Below are 16893 nucleotides of genomic sequence, written 5' to 3'. Positions count from 1 at the left end.
CCCCACCCCAGCCACCCCGTCGTCCTCCAGCCATGAGCTCAAGCCAGATATGCACCACATGTGTGGCTCCTCTGGAAAAATGAACTCGACTTGGGAATATGTGGTCAGGAAATTTATAGCACATGCCTGGGACGAGCCCTCGGGGGGTTTGGTGTTGGATGTGTACGCCGCCCGCGCGCTCCCTCAGCCCCGTTTCCATGAGTGCACTCTCCCAGACTATTTCAGGGGGCCAAGCCCGAGCGTGACCCAAGCGCGGAGGAGAAATCACTTTTCCTCACATCTGGCATTTTTCAACTTCCTGCTAGATTTCGTCAACTTCACATATTTTGTTTCAACCCTGCTAGTGGTTGAGTCACATACCCCCCCCCCCAACCCCCAGCTTTGCCACAGCAGTTTGTCTCGCCTTCTGTGGGCATGAACATCCTGTCACTTCAGGGCGACTTTTCTCGTTACAATATACCAAGAGTGTGTTTATTCACAGCGACTTTGTTATTTATGTTTTGTCAACTTTCTGTTAACTTTCAGGTGGTTTGTTGTCACTTGACGTGTGTGTTTGTGTCCCGTCACTTTGTGGAAACTTCTCACGTTTGTTTCCACTTTCTGTTAGTTTGTATCAACGTCCCTCTTTGTTCAATTCCCTGCTCGGTTGTTGAATTTCGGGGGGGAGGGGGCGCTCGCCAAAGCTTGCTGCCAGCTGTCCCTCACCTTTGCTGGATGACGTCATCACGTCAAGGAGAGATGAAAAGGCGCTTCCTTTCCAACGTAGGAAAGGGCAGTACTGTTTCAAATGAATCCGACTTGCGTCATCACGCGGCGACGAGTGTTGCTGACCTAAGTCTCGCGTTTTTGGACCTGATCTGCCAAATATTACATTCGATCGGCGAAATGAAAAAGTCGCAGATACTATTTGCACCATGACGTTCATCTTACTGACTTATGGTTAATTCGTTTAAGGTTTCCTTTTTCCAGACAATGTTCTCTCTCTTTTTTTTTTTTTTTTTTGTTTTTTTTGGGGGCGTGAAGAGGAAAAAACTCTTACCTGACTGACAGTTTCGGCAACTTTTCTAAGCATTTGTAGATCATTCCAAGTACTCTGGAATGGCCTTTCTTGGATGGGATAGGAAATTTCCTTGGCAAAAAACATAAAAAATAAAACGAGAACTCGGAGAGGCTCTATTCAAATGGTTTGTGCGTAAACTTCCTGGTGGTCTGTGTGAATGTTTCGGTGTATCAACTTCCTGTTAGTTCATCACAACTTCCAGGTTGTTTGTTTTAACTTGCCGATTGCACGCGCGTTGACGTCTGCTCCCCTGCTTCTCCCATCCCGTCGGTCACGTGACATGGGCGGACGCTCGGCGAAGCGGCGGAATTCTTCGCTTCACAATGGCATCAAGTCAAACGTGCACTTCTTCGGGGTGTTCTTGCTTCAAGTGGTCCAAAAGCAACAAAGAGGACGCGTCAGCATGGGGGCGGAGGGTGGGATTCGCAGGCCTGATGGATGTTTCCTCTTCTCTCGTCGACTCGCTGCCAAGTGGCGGTGGCCACAATGAGTCGGGCTGCGTTCTGAAGCTGGTGTTTTCCCCTTTGCTGATTCACGTCAAGACGGGTCAAAACGTGGCCACACTTTGACCAAATGCTCGTGCGCATCCGATTCTCCCTCTTTTCCTTCTTGTTTTACCATTTGCACTCATTCAGCCGTTTTCCACCTTCCAACCTCTGACGTCCGACACAATCCAACATAAGTGAGACAGACTGTTCATATATTTAAACAGAGATCTGTAGTTTATAATTTCAATGATGACAACACAAGAAATGTGTGTTTGGAAAAAGAAAATGTACTGCCCCCGGCGGCTGTGTGTCAAATGGGTTCTCGAAGTAACATTAGCCCAGCTTCGCGCGGAGAGAGCTCGCCGTCAGTCGAATTCATTTGTATCAGTGCTGCCCTTTCCTACTTTTCATCTCTTCCTTGACCTGATGACGTCATCACCCAAAGGTAAGCGACAGGTGGCAGCAAGGTTTGGAGAGGCCGCCCAAGTCGAGTCTTCAGTCGCTCTGGTCACGTTTGTATCGGAATTAGACCAGCCCTGAACATCCGTGCGGCCGATAACGCTATCAGCCGCCGTGGCCTTCACAATGCGAGGTTTGGAATTCCTTAAATAATTCAGCCTTTGTCAAGGTAAACTTAGTTTGCGTGCGTATCCGCCACTCTTTGGCCTTGTTTTTGGGCGGGAGGATGTTGTGACAACAGCGCTAAATGGTGCTGAAAGTGAAAGCCGCATTCCTGCTTTTCAGGCGTTGACCTTCTCTCGCCTGCTCGACTGTCGCAGCCAGCTTCACAAGATGTGTGGCCTGATTGTCTTCATGATGCTTGCGTGTGATTGTCCGCAAAGGCGGCAACTGTACACACACTCAGCACTTAAAGTTCCCCTAAAGTGGAAATAAATTCTTCCTAAATTTGACATGGCGCACCAGGGGCAGAGCGAAGGCCAGGGCTGGTCACTGTCTGGCCACCCCCACATCTTGGGGAAGACTTATTGACTTGTGACTTTCCTACTCTTTTTACAGGGATGCAGTTGTCTTCAATCCCTTGATACTTGCCACAATTCATTTCATTTGTGCAACAACCATACAACCCATTCAGAAAGTTGGACTGAAATTTATATTTGTGTTTGAAATTGTCCCATAGAGACTGTATCCACACAGGAAAATACAATTAGCTCCTTTTTACAATGTGAATGTCCTTTTTGCACTTGAGTATATTTGTGCCTTTTTTTATGTGATGCTATTTTAAGTAGAGTTGAAATCATACTTTTACATAAGCACAGAGCGTACGTTTGGCCGCTCTGCCGCTCTGTGCAGTCACACACTTTCACATTTCGTCACGAGACGCGTTTGAAGTTTCACCTGAGCGTTGACACATTTCCTACAGTCATTGAACGCATCGCGACTGTTCAGGCTCTCGCCGTGCGTGGCTTTCCTCTCTCGCGCACGCGCACACGCGCGCGCGCACATCTGGTGGGAAGCGTGAAAGTCGTTTGCCATCATTTCTTTACATTTCATACGTTGATGAGAACGTTTTAACTTTGACGTGGATCCATTGCTGCTTTTTTTTTCTTTCCCGGACATGCGCCGCTGGAAAGGAGAAGCCGTTTGAAAGTGAACCGGGAAAAAAAAAACCGAGGGATTTCTTCTGTTTTGGAGGATTTTTGAGGGATACGGCGTTTAGTATGTCCGAGGGCGATGACGTCTAAACGGACGTCGGCCACGCTGATGCTGCGGCGGTCTTTCAGCGCGCAGCTGCGGAGCTCCACGTCCAAAGCTTGGGACTTACTCTGGAGGAATGTCCGCGAGCGGCGGCTGGCAGGTCAGTGGAAGTCCCGGGCGAGGCGTCCCCGAGCCCGGCTTCTTACGCTCGAGCTGCACCCCGATTATGGAGGGGTGGGCAAAACAATACAAAACAAACAAAAAACAAAAGAACAAACAAACACGGATTTACGTTTAATTTATGACGTTGCAGCGTGGTTTTTAACATGGAAAGTCTTTTTTTGACAGTTGTCATAAAATCAAGAAGTTTGGGGACATTTGACCGATGTCTTGCATGTGTCAACGTTAGCTTCCAAAATGTAATATGACCAGTGCAAACATTTTCTTGCGTTTTGCCCACCTGTAGGAAATTCTCGAGGGGTTTTGGGGTGCATGAGACGAGTGCAACCGCGGGCCTGGTGTGGCCACAGGGTGGCGCTACTGGGTTGTCTTTGCATTGGAACTAGTCAGACGTTATCAAAGATATATCGTTCATCTAGTATGTACACTTTTTAAGCTTTCACATTCCTGAAAAAAAGACAAAAATTGATGCATGTCGAGAGTCCTTTTCTCTCACAGCGGAGTGGAGGGCATCATGTCTGCCACACAGTGGAGGGGTTCTGGGTTCGAATCTAATCTTGTTTAAAGTGATCATGTTCTCTCGTGGCTTTTGACGGGGTAAATTCAAGACTCTAAATTAATCATGCCGGTTGTGTGAGTATGAATGTACCCTGCGATTGGCCGGCGACCAATCTGGGGTGCAGTTGGGACAGGCTCCAGCTCACTCATGACCCAAAAGACGATCGATGTAGAGTACAGGAAACGGAGGGATTTTGGAAGTAGCCGCATCTTGCAGTGTGAGGCGATCGCCTGTGTCGCAAGTGACACATGAACGCCAGCCGCCTTCACGTGGGAATGGCACACTACGAGGAGATGAAGTCACGATAATAGAGTCCAGATGTTGCATACCATGCTTCTCCAACGTTTTGGGTCCAGGGACCCTTTACAAGGGAGAAACTTTTCCCAAGGACTCAGTTTAACGTGTACCTCTAAACCAGGACTTAAGAAGTTGAATCATTTTTGAAAAAAAGTCCGGATGTTATGATCACAAAATCGAAGAAAAAAAAAAGTTGGAATGATGACAATGCTCAAATTCGGCCCGATTATTGGTATGCGTATGCCTCACACCACAGGATAACTGTTGAGGATTTGTAGACACATCAGATATTTGGGCCTTTGCAGACTTTGAATGCCGAGTGTGAGTCAATCCTCAATTTCGGCCAGGTCATTGTCATGTGTGCACACTACAGGATAACCCATCAAGATCATATTTTCGACATGTTCGATATCCTGGCCTTTGCGCACGTCAGTTTGAACGTCGGGGAAAATGTTCGAATTCTGCCCGATCATCATGATGTGTGCACACCACAAGATAATCACGCATGCTAAATTTCAGCCTGATTATCAGTATGTGTACCTCATACCACAAGATCATTACTTGAGACTCATCTTTTCCTCTGGCCTTTGCTGACTTGAATGCGGAAGTCAGAAATGCTCAGATTTGTCTCTGTTATCACTAATTAGCGGCCTTGAAGTGGCAGGAATGCAGCCACGCTGGAAGTGGGGAAATCCCAGCCGAGACGACGTTTCTGCTAATTGATTGAATTCCCTCAGAGCTGCCAGCTGTGCTGACTCACGCGCCAAGTGAAGCGCGGCCGTGAGTGGAAGCACCTGCGCTGACGAAGGCCCATTTGGCTTCCCCGTAGCAGTCGCCTGGCGCGGAACCGCAGACGGAAGGCGTGCCGGGACACGTTTGATAGCGGTCGACGCCGGAGCTCTTCCTCTTTGAGCTCGACCCGTCAACGGCACACGAGGTCTCTTTCAGCATCTTTCAAATTTGAAACACCGTCAAAACTTGACAAAATATTGCGTTCAAAGTCTCACCTCATGTCCTTTCATTTGTGTGAATCTATTCCGACTGAACAAGCCCAACGAGCTTTCCGCAAGTTACGTTAGCCTTAAACAGAAAACCGTTGATGGCGGAAACCCATCACAGTACCAATTACTTCTTTCCTATGAGCTATTTTATGCCATTTTTGCCAGTGACACTGTACCGCCATTTCTTAAATGTGTGCGATATACCGTACACATTTAAGAAATGAAATAATTATACCTTAACATTACAACAATTATTGTTACAAATAAATAAAATCGCCCAGGCCGAGTTCCTGCATATTATTTGTGGTCGATTATGAGCTGGCGGTGGATTCCGTGAGGCGATAGGCACAACCGTGGCATTGGAATGCACCCGCCTAGACGTCTAGCGAGGAAGTAAACACAGGAGTCATAGCGTGGGAGGGGTTTACGCCCCATGCCAACCATCGTGCTGCCACTCGTGTAGTTATTCTATGAATGAAGCCAGGTGTTTGTGCTCCGCCCGATGAAATCACCCAAGTGATGTGACTCCATCACCCGCCGCTTAAAAAAGTAACTCCACCTGAGTGTGTGTGTGAGTGGGGCGCTGTGCGGTTGGGGGGTGGGGGGGCGTCTAATCCTAGGAGACGTTTATGAAAACCCCTGAAGTGTGCTGCTGAATTGTGCTCTTTGTGAGCTTAAGCCAGACTGGATTTGATGGTGGGGGTGCACAGACAAGGGCTGTGTGTTTAACGTGGTCGCATGGCGCCACGCTGCTCCTGCCACTCCGACACAGGCGGGACTGTGTGGCACAAAGTAGCACCGTCACCACGAGCGTGGCCCGGATCCTGAGGGGGAATGGGCGCGTCCGGATGTGGACTTTAATACAGGTGTGAGGAGACTGCTGTCGTCGAGTCCTAAAACGGAGAAAAGCACACGAAATGGGCTTTTTGGAAAATTCCGCCCCTGAAGTCCGTTTCACGTTGCAATTTTAAAATTTGGCAGGCGTGACTATCATGAGTAGACCCGTAAAAAAAGTCTCAATATGCTATGCCCAAAAACATTCAGGAAGTCGGCCATTTTGGTCTGAAGTTATCATTTGCAGGGGCAAAGTTGATCACGGGACACACTAAACTCTGAAAACTGAGCCGCCGAAGCCAGTTTCATATCGAAACTTAAAATTTGGTAGGCATGTCTATCATTAGTAGACCCACAAAAAAAGTCTCAATAAACCACGCAAAAAAAAAAACCCAAAACATACTGCCGGGGACCTTTTTAGGTCCAATTGACTCATCTTAAAAAAATAAAATAAATGCCAGTTTGACATAGCAACTTCAAATTTGGTCGGCATCTCTGCTATGAGTAGACCTACCAAAAAGTCTGAAGAAGCCACGTCTGAAAACATACAGGGAGTCTGTCACTTGGATTTAAAGCAGACATTTGAAGGTCTTGAGATTTTATCCGATGGCGACCAAATTTGAGCTTCATCCAAACCATTCACAGATTTCAGTTTTCGCAAATGGGTTGGATTTCTCTCGGGAACCTATCCTCCGTGATTTGCCGAATCTTTTTGACGCTCGGGCCAAACCGGGGGCATCTTGGTGCCAGGGAACGACACAAGTGAGTTGAGGAGCTTCATTTTGTCAAAAGCAGTCATCTTGTGGTAGTTCGGTGAATATCAATGCAGCAGTCGGGTTGAATTTTCATTTGAGCGTGTGGACTGACTTGATGGTGGTTATCAGGCGAGTGAATGTGTCCCGGCTTGAATTTGCCATGAGCTCCAAGGGGTGCTGACAATTTGAAGGGACCTTTCTGGAGTGTTGGTGGTGTTTGGGGGGGGGTTTGTGTCATGTGCTTTCACTGAATTCAGCATTCTCCAGCCAGCAAAACAGCTTCAGGCGGTTTTGTGCCAGCACCATTCGGTCACTTCCTGGTCCTTGCCTGACTCTGCGTGTCCAGCCACACTAGACGAGTTGTTTTGGAGCAGGGTGGATTCAATGTGAAAAAAGAAACAAACAAAAAAACCCAACACAAGCTATTTTTATAAGCCCTCCCAACTACGCTCCTTACTCATTCGGTCAGCATTCCGGCGGGAATTTATTTTTCCCTCCCGTGCTGACCAGCCTTCACACAAACCCTGGATTCAGCTCTGCAAGGTGGGCTGGGCTCCCACAGCCTCACGGCCATTGGCCTTCCCCCGGATGACGTGACCACTCCTGACCCCCCCTTCCCCACCCTCTGTGCCGTCCCACTCGGCTCACTCGAGGATTTTTGCACCTCTGCGTGAAGAGTCCCAGGCACTCCGGTTGGCTTGCTTTAGCCAGAGCTGAGCATATTTTTTTTCTCCCCCCCCCCGCTTTGGACGGACATGTTTCGAGAACTCCAGGAGTCCTCGGGCAGCGAGTGTCTGGGAAGCATGACCCCAGAGAGCCGGGACATCTATCTGAGGATGGACCACCGCCGTCGGCGCTCCGGCTACAGGCTGGGACGGATCATTGCCAGGCAGCAGCTCCTCAAGAGGATAGCTGGAGGTAGGCGGGTGGGGGGCTGGGGGGGTGGTAGCCACAGTGAGAGAATCCTGGGAATTGGTCCCACATGGCTAAAGTTGGGCTGCCATTCTCACTTTTAGTTTTCGCCACGACGCTACGGTCGTTTGTTCTGCTCAAGTCCTGGGGGGGATCCACTGAGTTCTTTCAAGAGAACTGCAGAACAAAGATGAATTTCCTGACTTGTGGATTGTATTATGTATATTCGTTAGAATCCGTTTCAACTTCAGCCATTGCTGTTCCGCTGAGGTTCCGTTTGTTTCCAAACGTTTGCCGAATGTCAAAACAAAGAAGGTATTTTTACATCTCTGGACCAGGCACCCCAACACCAAAATTATTCGTACAATTAAGAAAAAAACATAGTCTTGTATGTTTGAAATTTATTTTTTATTTTTTTTGTCAACACAAGCAGCACAGTTAACAATAAAACCATCAACAAAAGGGGTGAAGGGCCGCATACTGTCTGTGCGCCGCAGATCAACGAGGGGCGCAATCCTCATCGGGACTCAGATAAATGCTCGTTAAATATCAAAACATTGATGTCAATTGTTCATATTATGGTTAGCACGTCGAGCCTCACAGTGCAGAGGTCGGGGGTTCGATTCAAGGGCCTGCGTGGGTTTTCTCCGGGTCCTCCAGTTTCCTCCCAGGTTCTAAAAACATGCACGGCAGGTTAACCGAATGCTCCAAATTGTCCCGAGGTGTTATTGTGATTGCGAATGTTTTTTTGGTCTCTGTGTGCCCTGCGATTGGCTGGCCAACAGTTCGAGGTGTCCCCCGCCTACTGCCCGAAGGCGGCTGGGATAGGCTCCGGCACGCCCGCGATCCTCGTGAGGGTAAGGGGTTCAAATAATGGATAAGTGGATGAATGTAGAGAAAAAGGCGTTGCTTGTGCACCACTGGGTAGGGTCAACCTGTTGGCGTGCATGTTATTCCAGCAGAAGTATACACCGTACATTTTGTGCTTTCATAATCAGACATCCATGTCGAGCAGATGGCTCTCCTCCTCTCCCACAGTTCAGGGCATCCACTTGGATTGCGATCCATTTAATTTTCCCACCTCACGAGAGCGATTTCCGACGTAGAAAAGTTTTTTGGCAAACCCTAGCCGGAAATGCTAATGCTAAAAACAACGTTAATAACAAGGCCGTGTGCTGTAAAAAAAAAAATGAGTGGTAAAATTCTCGCAGTGTTCGCTGGGCTTAACCGGGGGGGAGCACGGGAAGGAATGAAGGGCGAGCCCTTGTTGTGTTCCTTTCCACATCAGCTGATTGTCTCTGGCAAAAGGTCGCCGCCAGTCTAGCGTACTGCCGCGCGCGCATGTGTGCGCATTTGTGTGTGTGTGTGTGTGTGTGTGTGTGTGTGTGTGTGTGTGTGTGTGTGTGTGTACGTGCCGACAAACTTGACCTTCAGCCAACGTGAGGGTGTTGCGGGTGCGGTAAATAATTCCTATTGACTGACAATAGAGAGGCAGATAACTGGCTGTTATGTAACGAGGTGGGAAGCCACTGGGGTGTAAACATTGATGAGATCTGGACGGACCCTTGACGGCTTTACGAGGATCCGGCGCGGCTTTACTTACGTGCTTCTTGACATTCACCTGGAGATTTATGGAGGTAAACAGGGCAACGGTTTACTTACGAATAGTTTCTTCTGTTTATTTCCGCTCTGCGCGGTGAAGGTGATCATGATCGCCGTAACCGTGACACCTGCTGTACGCGAGCAGCGCTTACGCGGCTCGATGGCCTTTTTTTTCCACTGCACACGAGTGTTTTCCTCGTCGTTCGGATTATTTGTGTTGCGCAAGAGCGAGTTATCACCGCAAACGAGCTGCAAAGTGGACGAACAGGCCCACATTCTTTTGGCATTTCCAACATCCTGTCAGTGGATTGCGTTCCAATACTTTGGTTCGTATGGCGGCATTCTTTCCAGTCATGCTCAAGCGGCTCCGCTGAGTCAGATGCCTCATGTGGTTCCCCCGCCATACTGGACACGCGTTACTTTCTTTCACGGGAAAATGTGACCGTTTGATATTGTCGGCGCATCTGTCATCATGTCAACACCGAACCCTCAATTTCGGTTCTGCATAGTGTCATTTTCACCAATATTCCCCCTCCCCCTCATATCAGGATTCTTGCTGACCTTACATTTATGAAATGCAGCGTTTTGGCCCCATGTGAATCATATCTCGATCCCTTTTGCTCGGCCTCACCTGTCGTGATGAAATGCCAGAGATAGCGGCGAGTATTTTAAGAGCGTGACTGCAGCACTGTGTGGAGTTAGCGCACGCAGATCTGCATAAATAGCGGCGGCGGCGGCGGCGTCTCCTGCATTCCACACTTCTGTTGACACAGCAGGTTGAAAGTGAGTGAGTGGTAAGAAGGGGACGTACAGTTATGTACCCCGACCCCTGCCCCCTCCCATAAAATTCCAGCCAAGCCTTTAAGGTTTGCATTTCTGTCGTCAAAAACAAACATAAAAGATATCGTACTGTACATGGTTCAGCATGTTTATTAGCAGGTGAGTTCATGAGTTAGCAGCGGTTCCCTCAGAAGTGTTGGGAAGTACACAGGCATCTTTTTCAGCTATCTGTATTTGAGTGTCTTATTTTTTTTCCTCAAGCCTTTTTACTTGGGGCATTTGATGACAAATATCTGGTCTTTCTGCTCGTTACTTTGACAAAATATGCTTCCCATTTTCTTTTTTTGGTTTGGTTTTGACCCGAGCACCGCAGATGACTACACATTGTACAAAAGGGCGCAAATAGCAAGTGGCCACGGTTTTCATTTACTGGAACTCCTCTTCAGAGTCTCTCGCACACTTGAATACCCGGAGAGGGCCTCGGCATTTGTCTGGCGTTGGACGGCCTTTCTAAATTCTCAACTCTCAACTCAAGTGTCTTTCGAGAGCACTTAGAAACAACCACCGCCGTACACAAAGTGGAGCAAAAAGAATTCAACCGACAAACAATAAAACAAACATTTAATAACAAAGAAAGTAGAAAACACAAAAATAGTCCAACTCAAAATCAAGTCTCATGCCGAGTCACAAGCCAAAGAACAAACATGACGAGTGTGAAAGCTGGGCAACGAAGGGGCTTGACTTGAGCCAGTTGCCGAAGATGAACGAAGCTGCATTTGACAACGGCACCGATTTGCCGGTCCCATTTCAAATCGCTGTCCAGTTTAAGACCCGAGTTGGCTTAAGAGGAGGAGCCACAGGGCCCGAGTCGGCAGGATGGGATGCGCAAGGCCCACTGCGACCAAATGCCGTCACTTCTCCCTCCTTCGAACTGAAATTCACAACAATTGAGCTGAAGGTGCACCCGAACTGAGTCGTGATTATCTTGGTCGAGGCAGCTTGTTCTTGTGGCCTCTTGGGTAACAGAAGAGTGTGTGTACCGAATCGAGTGTCTGAACATTATTCGGGTCCTTGGCCTGGGTAGTACTTGGAAGGATTTACTCTGCCTCTCAAGAATTTTACTCTCCGGTATGCTGGCATGCCGCACAAATACGAAAGCCGGCGACGAGGCTGCATCGTCGTTGTTTGCTTGCTTGGCCAGAGCCTGTTTCATCTTTTATTCATGAGCGGGGGGCTTTATGTGCTCGTCGTTGTCATGCAGATTTTGATTTGCTGCCTTCCGACGCGTAGTACATCGAGACTGGGGCTTAAAAAGAAAAAGAAGCCAATTTGACAATGTGATTAGCGTGTCTGCTTACATCCGCCATTGGCGTTTCCGCACTTGAAATGCATGAGCTCTGCTTTACTGGATGAGCTCCTATTCCACAGCCCCTGTGGAAGGGGGTGTCCACAGGGGGCTGTCTGTACATTTGAATTCACACCGGCTAAGTAAGTTAGTCACAGCGACTTTTAGGATGTTCTCTCTACATGGCAAAGCTCTTCTTTACTCCAACAAATTTCAAATTTGGTAGGAAAGCAAGTCTGAGTGTTCATCTAAAATGAGACATATGGTTCCTAAAAAGTACATTTGATGTTTTTGTAAGCTTCGGGCAACGTTTGCATGAACACAGTGCTTAAATGTGGTGCATGTTGAGGATTATACGAGAAGGTCAAAAATATGAGACGCACCCAAGGATTGTTCGAATGAAAGCTCAAGGCAGCGCCGAACCCAACCCTTCACGATCATCATCGCAGTTTAACACCGCGCTCCGGTGTTGGCGACATATCTTATGAACAATTTCCCGTGTGCCTAATCAAGTGTCTGGTGAGCGTCCTTATATAGCCTTCCAAGGACAGAAGACCTGCGATAGTATCGATTCACGGTTTGGGCCTCCAGGTGGCAGCCCGAGTCCAGTCCTTTCGCTACAGCAAAGCTTGGTGACGGCTCCAACGTGAGCAGCTGCCGCAGCCTGGCTAATCAGTGACTTGAGTGCGCATTTCGCAAATGCCCCGTTTGCACTGTAACAGAAGCGCGTGGTCACACATTAACTGGAACACGCGTGTGTGTGTGTGTGTGTGTGTGTGTGTGTGTGTGTGTGTGTGTGTGTGTGTGTGTGTGTGTGTGTGTGTGTGTGTGTGTGTGTTGAGGGTGTCTTCCTTTCCAATACGGGATTTGGACATTCCATAGATGAGGAAATAACGTAGTCGCTGACCTAGCAACCCCCTTTTGGTCTAAATTCTGACAGTGAGATATTTTGCTCAACACGTGTGCAGTTCTGTTCTCGAACAACACCACATTTTCTTTCTGCACTGGCTGATCTCCAGTGGTGGAAAGTAACTAAATCCAAATATGGAGTTGCAGTACTGTATTCGATTTTTCAGGTATCAGTCCTTAGCAAGAGTATTTTTTTTGTCTGATTCCTTTTTACTTCGGTTGTTGTACTCGTTATCGTGTCAGAATACACTGAAAAAAAAAATACTGGTTGAATTTACTTCATTATATTTCATCACGTGGTTGCACAAAATAAAATCATCGGGATCCAGAAGATGTATAGCCTCCTTAAAACATGTATATGTCTGGACTTGAATGATTTCATTTTGTAAAACCACTTGATAAAATGAAATTGAGTAAATTCTGTGCAATATTTATTTCAGCGTAGGCTTGTTTCTCTTTATTATATATATATTTTTTTGTAACCTCTGTGGATGACGACATGTTTATTATGGTATCGGATTATACAGCAGCCTTCTGCTTTTCCATTTGCTTTTCCAATCATAAAACATTGAACCCCCCAAATTGGGCCTGCAACCAATTCATTGCATTTCTCTTCACTTCAAGTTGCGCTGCAAGTGGTCACAGGATCATTTGGAGTCTGAAGCCAAGGCGCTGTTCTGCAAATTCCCCTTAAGGTGGAGTGCCCCCATGTGGCAGAGATGAACACTTGCACACATGGAACAAGGGTTCCCGCCGCGCCGTCGTCTTGAGGCCGTTAATTAAGCGAGGGACCGCTTTTATGGCCGAGTTCCTGAGAGGGCTTTCTCACGGTGGGGACCCTTGTTCTGATGTCGTCGGTCATCGCGCTATCCCCTGCCCCCCCCCCTCCACTCCCCGCCCGCTCCCAACCTCCCCTCTTGACTCTTCCCGAAAGGAGGCGACCCCACGCTGTCCCCTCTGGGACTGGCTCCAAATGAGATGGACCTAAATGGGAGGAGGTTCTTTTTTGGGAGCCTTTTCCTCCCTTGTGTCTCGTTGTGCTGTTTACAAGCGTCCGGCACTAAACAGTACACTGAAGCCGCTTCACATGAACCGGCTTACAGTCGAGCGGAACCTTGGCTTCGAGATGAACTCGCTCCATGACCGTGCTCCTCACTCAAATCACTTGCATCTGAAACTTAAAATTCTCTCTCTCTCTCTCTCTCTCTCTCTCGATATATATATATATATACACACACACACACACACACACACGCACGCACAATTTCCATCCACCTCTTTTTTTCCTCAGCTCTGACATTCAGACTGCTGAGGTTTAGAAACAAAGAAATGTGTCAAGAGACGGCGATTGCACGCTAGCCGGGCACATTTGCGATCGCACTTCTTGGTGGGACACTAAATGTGCCCTTCACTTCAACATAGTTCCTTGACATCAAGCTTTCAAAAGATGGCGCCAAAGCACTGCTTTATATTAGGGCTTTGGCTCGAGTACGAAACCATGAAGAGTGAGGTTTCCCAAAGGAAAAAAAAAATTGTGAATATTGAACACAAAGAGGCGGAAGTCACTGTCCCCTTTGTTTCGGGTTATTATGTGCCGGTTTCAAATGCTGACGTATGTAAGTAACGTGACTCGTAATTGGACATTTCAGCAGCCCCTAAAGGTCAAGCTGCCGAGGCATTCGGTTGCTCAAACACTCAAGGGCTTGCAGGTCCATCCTTTCACACCGTAGACACGTGTTCCAATAGCGGCGTAAGCGGAATGCTGCCTTTGACGCCATTTGCAGTAAACCGTCCTGGAGGCTCAGCAATCTTAACAATGGACAAAGGATCGTGGGGGAAAAAAACAACCCATCACACAGTGAGCCACTGTCCAGCCCGCAGTGCATATTCCACCTACACCGAGTTATTTATTCATCTTGTGGACAAAAGACAATCGTGGAAAAGCGGCGTGGCGATAAGGCCGTAAAGATCAACACCGGCTCGGATCAGTGGAATCTGCAAAATCCCCACTTGAGTGTTTTTTTTTTTCTTTTTTTTTTTTTTTTGAAAGCACATCGTTAATAAACATCTTTGAGATGGCCATCAAGATGCTTTGCGCCGCAGACAAACAAGGCGGGGGAAAAAATGAAGATAAGTCAATTTGGAGACCCTCTTTTTTTTTTTTTTTTCTTTTGTGATGCTTTGCCAAGGTATTGAATGACTTTTCATTGACTTGGACTCGGGTGCAAAAAATGTTGTTGGGCCATCTCTAGTTTCAAAGCAGGGCTGGGGTGTCAAAGGAGAGTTTCAGTCTTGGGGTAGGGTTTCAAACTTAAGTTTTGAGCCATGTTTCAAGTTTCAAATGGGGGTCTTAACGAGTTCGGGTTTCATCCAAGCATCAGGGTCTCAAATTTGAGCTTCAAACCGTGGTTGGGGCTTCGGTTTTAGGTTTCAAAGTTGGATTTCAAGTCACATTTGGGTCGCCGGGCATCACCTTTGAGGGGGGGAAAACCTTCCCCCGGAGGGCCTGGGGCATTGCGCTGCAATGGCCGCCTCAGCGTACACCGTGGCCGGCCACAATTGCGCCTTTCAACGCAGCCGAGAAATTCAATGGTCTTGTGTGCCAGCCAGGTGTTTAAGACCAATGAAAATAGCTTGAAAAACCGCATCGTGGGCATTTCGGCCACAAATGGTCAGGGGTCTTGATTAAAATGTGCCGTCTTGTGTGAAAGGCTCGGTCAGGAATGGCCAGCTTTTTTTCTGACCGCTTATGACATGCGGATGCTCACCGGCAGCAGCGTTTTCGCCATTGCAGACTTCCCCCCTGAAGGATGAAAGGCCGGCCTGTCTGGGTGTCCTTCGGAAGGTGGGCCACCTTTACCCCAGCTGTGCCGCTCTTGTTTGAATTCAATGCGGCGATCGCACGACTTTTGACCCGGCGTGCTTTGACGACGGTCAACAGCAGCGCTTCTCCAGCTCGCAGGCTCCTGTTGTTTACCCTGGCAATCAATAAGCTCTTCCTCTTTGTGTGTCATCGAAAAAAAAACAAAAAACGTTAAGCTGCTTAGGCCTCACTGTTTTGACTAAAGAGATGAACAAAGAGTGCAATCCGACATGAAAAGGTGCGGGCGATTATGATTTGTGCTTTTACGCTCAGCATCGGGCGCCATTTTCACACAGCCATCCTGCAGTAAAAGAGATACCATTTCGTCCCCATGTGCCTTTCACACAAAGCCCACCCAGCAAAGTGAGATGTTACAGGAATCCCCCGCAAATTTGGCATGACTTGAAGGGACCATGGGATGCCAGTGGATCTCAATAGTCTACACACCCCTGTTCAAATGTGTTTCTGGAAAGCAGAGATGTTAAAAAAAACTCCCAAAACTCCATTAAGCCCCAAATAAAGTTCAGCTGTTCTAGCCTCACCTCCAAGTTTGACGTACTGTCGTGGTTTGTTACGTTCACACCCGTTTTGCAATGTCCGACCCGGTTTCTCATCCCTTGCGTTCTGCCCGTGTCTGGTGTAAAAATAAAATGCGGTGCTTGAGCACAACACTTTGCCACTGCTGTCCCATGATCGGCATGAAGACAACAGAACTTTGCCAAAACGTGCACCCCAGAACTGAGTGAGAGCATCTGCTGGCTCTTTTGGGTTTGACAAAGTGTACCTGTGTCGCCCCGGCAACGTGGCCTTGGGGGAAATCATTTTCCAACGATGTGCCACCCCCCTAGCCCCCACTGCCCCCCCCCCCTTGTGGAATCAAATGTGGTTTCAGGAAGTCTGCGGGTGATTCAATGTGGGCTCTGTGTAATTAGTGGACTGCGTTGACTGTTAGTCACTTTGCTGGAGACGGATGATTGAAGCATTGTGTTTGGCGGCAAGGACGCGTCAGCGTTTTTTGCCGCCGTTGATTTCAAGGTGAAGTCAACCCCCCCAAAATTCTTGACAAGATGTTCGTTGCGCCTTCACTCATCTAAACGCTGCATTCTGATTCCTATTGCCTGTGTGTAATCTGAGTTCAGTGGCAAAATCCACCCGTTTTTATCCGTCTCCGGTGGCGGCCATTTTGTCACAAATGTAGTTAATGACTAATTATTTGGGTAAAGATACATATTTATTTTTTGATTTAAGAACATTATTTATTTTTAAATCCTTTTTTTTCTTACATTTTTTAAATCCATATTGAAAAATGCATTGTTTGAATTATTTTATTATCTTAAAAAGCCGCAACTATTCCTGGAATAGTCATGATTTTGAAAAAAATATGAATCATGATTTTTTTTTTTTTTTTATGATTGAAACGATGTTGCTGTTTTTTTACGGTCAAGTTCTATCTTACAAATATCGTGATAGTTGGCTTTACTATTTAAAAAGTACATCAAAATTATGCTCTCCTGGTGATTTCAAAAACTGTTTTTCAAATCCCATTTTTTTAGGATTTCTAAATCTTTTTCAAAATACATTTGTTCCTCTCCCTCCCCCCCAAAAAAATCCAGAAATGTAAAGAGCAATCATGATTTCAAGATCTCTTTTTT

At 47.4% G+C, this 16893-nt stretch overlaps 1 protein-coding gene across 8 annotated transcripts in view; it reads left to right on the top strand.

Annotated features, from left to right (window-relative positions):
* The window catches only part of stard13b (StAR related lipid transfer domain containing 13b), a 48456-nt gene that overhangs the window by 14323 nt on the left and 17240 nt on the right, over positions 1 to 16893 (top strand). Inside the window, exon 1 of one of the 8 annotated variants that reach the window (XM_019857553.1) lies at positions 2857 to 3364. The exons of 5 other annotated variants lie outside the window; for them this stretch is intronic. In XM_019857553.1, the coding sequence (XP_019713112.1) occupies positions 3241 to 3364 (124 nt within the window). In that variant the 5' untranslated portion in view covers positions 2857 to 3240. Of the gene's footprint in view, positions 1 to 2856; positions 3365 to 7483; positions 7749 to 9164; positions 9380 to 16893 lie in introns of those variants that run through there. 2 more of the 8 variants (XM_019857551.1, XM_019857554.1) reach the window with 2 other exon arrangements.

Source organism: Hippocampus comes, unplaced genomic scaffold, assembly GCF_001891065.2.
Source record: "Hippocampus comes isolate QL1 unplaced genomic scaffold, H_comes_QL1_v1.1 scaffold590, whole genome shotgun sequence".
Classification (NCBI taxonomy): Eukaryota; Metazoa; Chordata; class Actinopteri; order Syngnathiformes; family Syngnathidae; genus Hippocampus; species Hippocampus comes.
The sequence above is the reverse complement of the archived record's forward strand: the minus strand, read 5'-3'. Positions and strand labels throughout refer to the sequence as shown.